General features: G+C 34.4%; 1 protein-coding gene and 1 pseudogene across 1 annotated transcript; one reads left to right on the top strand and one right to left on the bottom strand.

The window, feature by feature from the left end:
* Positions 1 to 6,593: 6,593 nt before the first annotated feature.
* LOC120122274 lies at positions 6,594 to 6,948 on the top strand (annotated as a pseudogene).
* A 652-nt stretch (positions 6,949 to 7,600) lies between these two features.
* LOC120122273 lies at positions 7,601 to 8,618 on the bottom strand. The gene is made up of 2 exons (XM_039141442.1): positions 8,192 to 8,618; positions 7,601 to 8,079 (listed from the first exon to the last, which is right to left on the bottom strand). The coding sequence occupies exons 1-2, from the start codon at positions 8,517 to 8,519 to the stop codon at positions 7,601 to 7,603; spliced, it is 807 nt and encodes a 268-aa protein (XP_038997373.1). The 5' UTR covers positions 8,520 to 8,618.
* Between the last annotated feature and the right edge of the window lie 2,571 nt (positions 8,619 to 11,189).

Genomic DNA, 11,189 nt, shown 5'->3' with positions numbered 1-11,189 from the left:
TTACCTTATATATTTAGGTATAATTACAATAATACCCCTCTATATATATTTTTTTCAATTAAGTCAATGTGTTTATTGAATAAAAATAATTTTTTATTATTTTGAGTCGTGTCGGGTCGAGTTTCTAATTCATATATTGAATAAAAATAGTTTTTGGTATATTTTTTGGTAACTAATTAACATACTCCGATTGGAATGTATCAAAATATTGCTCTATCTTTTGGTAACTTATTAACATATTTTGATTGCGATGATTTTAACTTATAATGTTTATTGGCATGATTTTTATAATTTATTGAAATGAATAATCAATCAATAAAATGAAAATTTAATATTTTTTAATTTTTTATAATATATTACTACATGTAAGTTGTAAAATAAACTAAAATAAAGCAAAAAAACAAGAAGGGCAATTCTGTCATTTTACATTACTGAAATCAAATTCATCTGACATGTCTGTGAACCAAACAGAATATGGAATTGGATTCCAATTCCTACAGATTCCAATTCCTTCACAGATTCTAATTCCCTCATAAACATTCCAGCAAACCAAACGCCATCTAAGAGTTCGAGGTATCCGATCAGACATGGATTGAAGAGGAGTGGATATTCGTCCATGTTTCCAAGGTTATGTTTAGAGAGTTCTATCACCATTTAAAGGTTAAATTTGAATTCAACTTCAATTAGTCATGATTTTTTTTATTTTTTTAAAATATTTTTAAGGGTAAACTACACAGTTGGTCACTATTGTTTGTAATAGTTTTTGTTTTTCCATTGATGTTTCAAAAGTTACAAATCGATCATTAACGTTATCGATTGGTTATAAATTGATCACTCAAGAAATAGGCGTGACAAAAAACACATCTACCAATGGCATAGATTGTTGACTTCCTGCTCTTTGTCCTGATGTTTCAAAAGCACATATTCCACTACCATTTCAATCTTTATTCACTTTTCTTGGAATAGGGAAAATCTGGAGTGAAGTTTGCATAATTTGTCAAAAGTCAGCATTCGGTGGTATAAATTCGGTGCATTAATGCACCGAATGTTAGAGTAAAAAACAGTTGTAATTTTTGAAAAAATGGCAAGGGGATAATTGAACATTTAGTCTTTGAACTTTAGGGTATTTACAAGATTAGTCCTTAAGCTTCAACTATAAATACCTTAACCCATTTAGCTTCAAAACCATCCCATATCATTTTAGCTTTCTCCCAATACTAGAGAATTTAGAGAGCTTCTTAAGAGTTGTTTTTTCCTTTTTATCAAGAGAGAATTATCATTGTTTTCTCATTGTTAGATCGAGAAAAGTTGTAATTCCTATTTTCTCATAGTGAAATTTTTCTACCGTTGCTCGTGGTTTTTATCATATATTATTTAGGGGTTTTCTACGTAAAATTTATGTCTTATTTATCTTTATTTTTATTTTCTCAAATTATCAATTACGATTTTGCTTTATCTGATAGCCTTATTCAGCAACAATTGGTATCAAAGCCAGATTAAAGTGTGTAATATCTACTTATTATCTTTGTGGTTGACACCAAAAGGTGAATCCTCCAACATAATAAAGAAAGAAGGTATTACCCATTATTTGAAGGTTCTAGAGAACTATTCACGATAGTGAAATAGTGGGAGCTATCCGTAATAGAAGCTATGGCAACGAAATTTGATATTGAAAAGATCAATAGGAGAAATTTCTCATTGTGGAAATTGAAGATGAATGCCATCTTGAGGAAAGACGGTTGTCTAGCAGCTATCAGTGAAAGGCCAGAAGATTTCATAGATGGCAATAAATGGATAGGAATGTTATGGAAAACTTTCATCTAGCATTAGCAGATGAAGTATTGTCAAGCATCGAGGAGAAGAAGACAGCTAAGGAGATATGAGATCATCTCACCAAATTGTACGAGGCCACATCGTTGCACAATAAAATTTCCCTTAAGAGGAAATTGTACACTCTCCGGATGCCAGAATCTACTTCAGTGACAGAGCACTTAAACACGTTGAACACTTTATTTTCTCAGCTTACATCCTTAAGATGTACAATAGGAGAACAAGAACATGTTGAACTTCTACTTCAAAGTCTACCTGATTCGTATGATCAACTCATCATCAACTTGACAAACAGTAATGTCACCAGTCTAGTCTTCAATGATGTTGCAGCTGCTATTCTACAAGAAGAAAATCGGTGTAAGAACAAGGAAGAGAGACAAGTAAATCTGCAACAAGCATAAGCATTGACAACGATGAGAGGGAGATCAACAAAACCTACCCAAAGCATCAGTCACAAACATGGTAGATCAAAGTCGAGAAGCAAGAAGAATTTAAAGTGCTACAACTGTGGAAAGAATGGTCACTTGAAGAATGATTGTTGGAGTCTAAATAAAAAATCTAATCCACAAGGCATTACCACAAACACTTCAGATGATGAAGATGCTCTATGTTGTGAAGCGTCAACCACCGTGGAAGGCAAAAAAAGAGTTACAGATATATGACCCATTGATTCGGCAGCAACATATCACATGACCTCAAGATGATAATGGTTCCATCATTATGAACCTGTATCAGGAGGATCTGTGTATAGTTGCAATGATCATGCCTTAGAGATGGTTGGTGTGGGAACCATCAAATTGAAAATGTATGATGGAACAATTAAAGTTGTTCGAGATGTGCGACACGTGAAAGGCCTGAAGAAAAATTTATTATCCTACGGATTTTTGGATAATAATGTAAGCAAGATTGAAACACGGAAATGAATCATGAAGGTGTTCCGCGGAGCGCTTGTGGTGATGAAAGGCAAAAAGATAGCAACAAACTTGTACATGCTGAAGGGAGAGACTTTGCTAGAAGCAGAAGCCTCTGTTGCCTCATGTAGTTTAGATTCTGCAATGCTATGACATCAGAAACTTAGACACATGTCAGAACAAGGAATGAAAGTCCTTGTGGAGCAAAATCTACTTCCACGCTTAACAAATATATCACTTACTTTGTGTGAGCATTGCATAACAAGTAATCACACCGGTTGAAATCAACACGTCAAATTCTAGAGGCAAACATGTTCTAGAGGCAAACATGTTCTAGAATTGGTTCATTCTGACGTATGACAAGCACCAGTTACATCCCTAGGTGGAGCAAAATACTTTGTCTCATTTATTGATTACTACTCCAGGAGATGTTGGGTGTACCCTATTAAGAAGAAGTCAGATGTGTTTTCCACTTTCAAAAAATTCAAAGTGCGGGTGGAACTTGATTTTGAAAATAAGATCAAGTGTTTCAAAACAGATAATGGATGAGAATACACAAGTGAAGAATTTGATGACTTTTACAGTAAAGAAGGCATCAAAAGACAATTCACAGTGGCGAACACTCCTCAATAAAATGGAGTGGCAGAGCAGATGAACAGAACCTTGTTAGAAAGAACAAGAAGAATGTTGAGTGGTGCAGGCCTAGAAAAATCATTTTGGACAGAAGTAGTCAATACCACGTGTTATTTGGTGAATCAAGCTCCATCAACTGCAATAAAGCTGAAGACACCAATGGAGATATGGACTGGTAAACCAGCTGATTATTCAAACCTCCATGTATTTGGAAGTATTGTGTACGTGATGTACAACTCCCAAAAAATTTCAAAGCTGGATAATGCAAATTCTTGGGGTATGCTGATGGAGTAAAGGGGTATCGCTTGTGGGATCTCACTGCCCGCAAAGTGATCATCAGCAGGGATGTTATCGTTATAGAAGATAAACTTTAAAGAAAAAAAGACGATGATAGCGCTGAAAAGTCAGAGACTACACAGATACATGTGGAAAATGAGTCTGAATAAGGAGATTCTTTTGAAGCAGAACCAGCACATGATGAACAAGAACCAGAGAGTTCTGAAGCTCTAACAACTCGTCAATCAGATCATATGATAAGATATCCCAATTGGTACTCAGATTATGTTATAGAAAGAAATATTGCATAATGCCTTTTAATAGAGGACGGTGAGCCATCAACATACCAGGAGGCAATAAACAGCTTAGATGATTCACTATGGATGATGGTGATGCAAGAAGAAATTGAAGTCCTTCATAAAAATAATACATTCGACCTTGTGTCACTACCACAAGGAAGGAAGCCAATTGGTAACAAATGAGTCTTCAAAATCAAGCAAAATGGCGAGGATCAAGTGAAGAGGTGTCATGCAAGACTGGCGGTCAAAGAATGTGCTTAAAAAGAAGGTATTGATTTCAATGAAATCTTTTCTCCTATGGTTCGACTAACAACAGTTCGAGTAGTCTTGGCAATGTGTGCTACATTAAACTTACATCTAGAGAAACTAGATGTTAAAACAACTTTTCTTCATGGAAATCTTGACGAAGAGATTTACATGCTCTAGCCTGAAGGTTTTGAAGAAAAAGAAAAAAAGAACTTGGTTTGCAGGTTGAACAAATCTCTGTACGGTCTAAAGCAGGCACCGAGGTGTTGGTATAAGAGATTTGATTCCTTCATTATGTGCCTTGGATACAACAGACTTAATGTAAACCCTTGTGCTTATTTCAAGAGGTTTGGTGATAACGATTTTGTTATATTGCTGTTGTATGTGGATGACATGTTGGTTGCAGGACCCAAAAAATATCATATTGAAGAATTGAAGGCACAACTGGCTAGGGAATTTTAAATGAAGGACTTGAGATCAACAAACAAGATTCTAGAGATGCAAATACACCGAGATAGAAATAATAGGAAGATTTGGCTTTCACAAAAGAATTACTTGAAGAAGATCTTGTCACGATTCAACATGAAATATTATAAATTAATTTCTACCCCTCTTCCTATTAATTTCAAATTATCCTCCAGTATGAGTCCTAGCAGTGAAGAATAGAGATGGAGATGTCTCGAGTACCGTATGCATCAGCAGTGGGAAGTTTAATGTTCGTTATGATATGTACAAGACCAGACATTGCACAAGCAGTGGGAGTGGTTAGTCGGTACATGACGAATCCAGGCAAAGAACATTTGAATACATTAAAGAGGATCCTGAGATACATCAAAGAGACCTCAAATATTGCATTATATTATTGAGGATCAAACTTACTTATCAATGGGTATGTCGATTCTGACTATGCATGAGATTTGTATAAAAGCAAATCTACAACATGATATGTGTTCAAAGTTGTTGGTGGAGCTGTAAGTTGGGTTTCAAAATTACAGTCAGTTGTGGCTAAATCCACAACAGATGCAGAATATGTAGCAGCTACACAAACCAGTAAAGAAGCAATTTGGTTGAAGATGCTATTGGAGGAGCTTAGGCTCAATCAAAAGTATGTCTCTTTGTTTTGTGAAAGTCAAAGTGCCTTGCATCTAGTAAGGAATCCATCATTTCATTCAAGGACAAAGCACATACGGGTTCAATACCATTTCATTCGTGAAAAGGTGGAAGAAGGGACGGTAGATATGCAGAAGATCCATATCAAAGACAACATAGCAGATTTCATGACGAAGGCGGTCAATGTTGATAAATTTACTTGGTGTCGATCCTCTTGTGGCCTATCAGAAACTTAAGCAACATGAAGGTACAAGGTAGAAAGAATGGTGTGAATATATGATTGTTCAATCAAATCTTCAAGCGGGAGAATGTCAAAAGTCAGCATTTGGTGGTATAAATTCGGTGTATTAATGCACCGAATGTTGGAGTCAAAAAAGCAGTTGTAATTGTTGAAAAAATGGCAAGAGGATAATTGTATATTTAGTCCTTAAACTTTAGGGTATTTACAAAATTAGTCTTTAAGCTTCAACTATAAATACCCTAAAACCTAAAATTCCTAATAATAAACCAAAATCGCCTATCCGATTAGTTACAAATGCTTTTTGACAAGCGTTTGTCGCAGCGGGTCATGTGAACCAAAACCCTATTAATAGATAAGAACACATTCCAACTAATTCCCAAAAAAATATAAATTTGTATCAAATTCGAACTAGTAACTAATCCCAACATTGAAGTATTGAACAAACTCATATAAGCAAAAAATCTCAAATATGCTTGATCATGAGACATATAATTATCACCATAAATAAGAACAAAAATTCCAACAATAGTGATTAATATTAACATAATAGAGGTAAGTGAATCAATAAAGTAGCCAAACTCGAAAGAAAAAACATTATTGATGGTCCAAGACCATACATTTGATAGATAGAACTTTCATTTATTTGCTGAATAGACAGATCGACCGAAAAAAAATCATAACTACACTTAACAATAAAATATTGGGAAAAGCCCACATACGACAAAGATTTTTTGATTGACTGCCTCCATTATGTTGTTTCTAGCAAATACCACTATTTTTGGTTTTGGATCTTCCAAATCATTCCCGCAGGAGATCCGAACCCATTTTTTTCTGATCATTCGATAACAAGATTCATTTTCTTCATAAAAAATAGAAGGTAGAACCGATAAAGATTTCTTTTTCGATTCATCCCAGGAGTTGAATACCTCATTCAAGAATTGTTTTTGATCCAATCCGCAGGAATCAATAGAAAAGGCAAATCCCTTATGATACACCAGATCCGACTCGGTTATTGATAGAGTGAATAGATCTACCATTTCTAGAAAAAAAAGGGAGGTTAATGATTATTTTAAAATCTTTTATACCAGGGAATCTAAATTCCTTATGCATGAAGATAATCAATTCGGTCGTTATGGTCGGACTCTATTATGGATTTCTAACTACATTATCCATAGGTCCCTCTTATATCTTCCTTCTACGAGCTCGAGTTATGGAAGAAGGAACCCATAACAAGGTATCAGCAACAACTGTTTTTATTGCAGGACAGTTCATGATGTTCATATCAATCTACTATGTACCTCTGCATTTAGCATTGGATAGACCTCATACAATAACTGCCCTAGCTCTACCGTATCTTTTGTTTCATTTCTTATGAAACAATCATAAAGAGATTAGTCCTTAAGTTTCAATTATAAATACCTTAACCCATTTAGCTTCAAAACCATCCAAAATCATTATAGCTTTCTCCTAATACTAGAGAATTTAGCGAATTTCTTGAGAGTTGTTTTCTCCTTTCTATCAAGAGAGAATTAATATTGTTTTCTCATTGTTAGATCGAGAGAAGTTGTAATTCCTATTTTCTCATAGTAAAATTCTACCGTTGCCCGTGATTTTTACCCTATATTATTTAGGGTTTTCCACGTAAATTTTGTGTCTTCTTTATCTTTATTTTTATTTTCTCAAATTATCAGTTGCAATTTTACTCTATCCAATAGTCGTATTCTGTAACATAATTTCTGCTCGAGGTCTCCGGCGTTTGTTCTCTTTTTGGAAGCTGCAGTGGTTTACAGTGGGATGGATCGATTCCAATGACAAATATTGCACCAAGATCAATGCTTCCGGCAGCTCAAATCTGATATGAAAACCAAGTTTGCAACTTTGGTTGATGAGTGCAATGTTGAGGAGATGGTGGTCCATGTTGAAGTCTACAGTAGGGAGCCCATTTTAAGGAGGGAAAGGCTTCTAGGGACTGCAACTGTTGCCTCGAAAGAATTTCTGGCCAAATATAACAACAATTCAGCCTCCTCTTTAACTTAAGAAGTAGGAGCTACCAGTTACGCAAACCAAATTCCACAAACCTCAAGGATTTGTTGACATCTCCATTCGTGTCTCGGAGGAGAAGGAAGATCCTGGTTCATACACTGGTAATTTCGACTAGATTGCTGTCTTTTTGACATTTCAGATTGGTGCTGAACTGAGCTGAGCGTACTTCTTTTGCAGGTAGTGAGGGAGGACTGGTTCTCATGAACCATAAACCAGATATGCCTTTGTCTAATGAAGGCAACATGGCCTTCAGTGCCATGCCATACCCATATAAACATCCACTGCCATATCCCACAAACAACAACAACAAACCATCTCTTTTGGAAAAACTTCATTTTTTTAAAGAAAAAGCTAAAACAGGGAAACAAAAATAGTAGCTGATGATAGTTGAGAGTAGCTCGAATGTCAACTGCAATGCCTGATGAGGATGCAAGCGCCACTGCTTGTGCCCACACCTTCAGCCGAGCCTTAACATCCATTGGATCATCACCTATAATTACAGAGTAAAAATTCCCATCAGATCTACTGAAAATGTTGATGCTTTATGTTAATAAAAAACAATCACCAAAAGCAATGAAAAAAAAATTAGATTTTGAACTAACCAGGGCTAGAGATACGCCAGTTGGCAATGGGAGAATCTCCGCCGCTACTGGCGGTGTCGAAAGTGGAACAGGAGAATGAAACAAGGCCTGCAGTGGCACTGGGCATCTCCAACATGAGTTCATGTTCTAATTCGAAACCCAGGTCCCTACAAGCTTTCACTTCCTCCAAATCCATACACAGTGACCTCTTGCCGCCTTTTGGCCTTATGATCACAACCACGCCGGCGCCGTTACCACCTTTACTCTCCCCGCTGAAACTTCCACTGTAATTGCTATAACCCACCATGAAATCCCCACCTTTCCTTCTGCAACCATTCTTACCCTCCATATCCACGCCTCTTTCCCTGATAACCCTCCTCTTCCTCAAATTCTTGCTCCCTTTTGGCCTCCCGAAACCCACTTCAGTGCTTCATTTTCACTGGCTTTTGGGACGCTGCAAAGGATGATACCGGTGGGTGGAGCTTGGAATCCACGGTTCTGGTTTGAAGAAGAGAGATGAATGAAAGAAAATAACCAGAGTTTTAAATAACGATTGCCGTCATGTTTTCGGTCGTGTCGTGTTTATCACGGTTGCAGACATAATAGATGTCATTGTAGGTATCGCAATCGTTAATTTTTAAATATTACATATTATCTTAAAATAACTAAATTAAATATAATTAAAATAAAATTGTAAAATTTAAATTATAAAAATTTAGATTACTGAAATTAAGATTAAATTAAATAAAAATTAAAGTTTACATTTTAAAATAGAGATTAAATTATAAATTCTAAAAATGGGAGGAATCTCAAACTAATATATCCTTTAAAATTATATTTTAAAATTATTAAAATAAATAAATAAAGCACACCTCCCCTTCCTCCTCTCCCGACCTTTCATTCTTTGAAAAAAAAATTGCGGTTGTAAATTGAAATCACGGTTGAAATAACGGTTGTTGCGTCCTGTTATTGGCGCAATCGACCGTTTCCCGTTAAATTGCGGGCGTGAAATTCTGAGATTGTTGTGAATCAGTGACCCACCTAAAAAATCATGAAAATCGGTTTCGGACGGAAGCGCTACCGCAATATCATGGCCGCTATCACATTTTCGAACTGTAATTTAATACCCTGAAAAGAACAATTAAGGTCTTAATTTAAGTTTAAGGATTGAGTTTTTATTTAAAGGAGAAGATGTATGTCTTGAGCTTGTCGGTCAATTCGGTTAAATCCATCCATGTAAGCATTTAACGAGCCAAGTGTTTTCCGTCACGTTTGACAATGTTGTTAACGTTGAGTGATCAGTTTGTAATCAATCGATAACGTTAATAACTGATTTGTAACTTTTAAAACATCAGTGGGGAAAATAAAAATTATCTCAAACATTAGTGTAGTTTACCATATTTTTAATTAGTTTAATTGTTATTATATTTTAACTTTATTAATAAATATATTATTGATTATATAAATCTTTCGCTACACTTCATCACTTCGAATTGGCTATCAAATACTCGAAGGACATAATAAAGAACTAATAAAGACAAAGAAAATGGATTTTGACACTCTCTTCGTATTAAGGATGGAATCCATTTAACCAACTATTTTTAGAATAAAATCAATCGGTGTCATCATTAATTTTGTTTGAAACCCGATTATTAGACTCGGCTGCAATATACTACATGCCAAAGATGCCCAAGTTATATGTTAATTTATTTTATGTATATTTTAAAACATTTATATGTTAATTTTTTCACTTATGCAAACAATTAATTTCTCATGTTAATCCTTATATTTTTTAATTAATTAAAATAAAAAAAATGTTTTTGTTTAATTGTTTTATTTAAGTTTAAATTTGTTCTTTTAGGTTAATCACACATTTGCTCGACCCAAATTTGCTTTGCTCGAAAAAAATGTTTCTTTTTTCTTTTTTAAACAATACTTTATATATTTACTCATAGCTGAACTGAAATAAGTATCCTTATTTGACCTATACCTAGGATGGGTATAGGTCGGGTTTTGGTCAACTCAACTCAAAAATGGTACATCTTTTGTCATATTCGACCCGACCCGAAAAATATATACCCTCCACCCGATCCGAACTCAACCTAGTTTTTTGAGAAAAAATCTGAACCCGATCCGATCCAACCCGAAATAATAAAAATATTATTTTTATTCAATAAAAACAATGATTTAATTGAAAAAAATAGTATATATATAGGGGTATTATTGTAATTATTCCTAAATAAGTAAGATAAAATTATATTTTTTGGGTCGGATCGGGTATTTTTCACCATAAACCCGAATCCGACCCGACCTGAACATCAACTTTAAAAAACCCGAATTGAACCCGAAGTTTTTTTAAAAAAGTCTGACCAGATCCGGTCGGAACCCATCGGATTCGGGTACTATGCCCATCCCTACCTACACCACAAATAACTTCTTAATCGAACAATTATCATGAAAATAGTTAATGAAAGAAAATAGAATGTATTGATATTAAGCTTTTGATAAAATTCCATAATCAATGAAATAAAATATATTAATATTACTACATATTAAAAGAGAATCTTTTAAATAATTAATTATAAAATTTAGATTACATTATGAGAAACCCTAGCGAAACAGGGATTTCATGCATCCTAGTTACCTATAATTTTAAGATGCACAGAGAATACATCTTTTGAAAATAATATGACATATAAAAAATTAAGAAAATATATATTTGTTGTGTATGTAAAGATTTTCTTTTAACAATATAACGAAGTAGTATTGGAATGGATGGACATCACTGCACTAGAAAAGTTTGGCTTGAGAATCCATTTTGAGACAATATGTTATCATATACAAATGATGTATGTTACCCATTTAAAAATAAATAAAAATGGAAAAAAGAGAAAATTTGATTTAATGCGGTAGATTTTATCATCGTTTTGATTAAAAATAAAAAATAGGAAAAAAGAAAATAGCTTAATGCAATAGATCTGATGATCATTCGGATAAAAGATGATGATGCAAAGTTCGA

Source organism: Hibiscus syriacus, unplaced genomic scaffold (assembly GCF_006381635.1).
Source record: "Hibiscus syriacus cultivar Baekdansim isolate YM2019G1 unplaced genomic scaffold, ASM638163v2 tig00110384_pilon, whole genome shotgun sequence".
Taxonomy (NCBI): Eukaryota; Viridiplantae; Streptophyta; class Magnoliopsida; order Malvales; family Malvaceae; genus Hibiscus; species Hibiscus syriacus.
The sequence above is the reverse complement of the archived record's forward strand: the minus strand, read 5'-3'. Positions and strand labels throughout refer to the sequence as shown.

Bases quoted from the DNA above. Each gene is read 5' to 3' on its own strand.
- LOC120122273 (XM_039141442.1), bottom strand. From the start codon at position 8,519: ATGGAGGGTAAGAATGGTTGCAGAAGGAAAGGTGGGGATTTCATGGTG. The intron at 8,080-8,191 runs GTTAGTTCAAAA...CTGTAATTATAG, and splicing joins CTGGCGTATCTCTAGCCCTG to GTGATGATCCAATGGATGTT.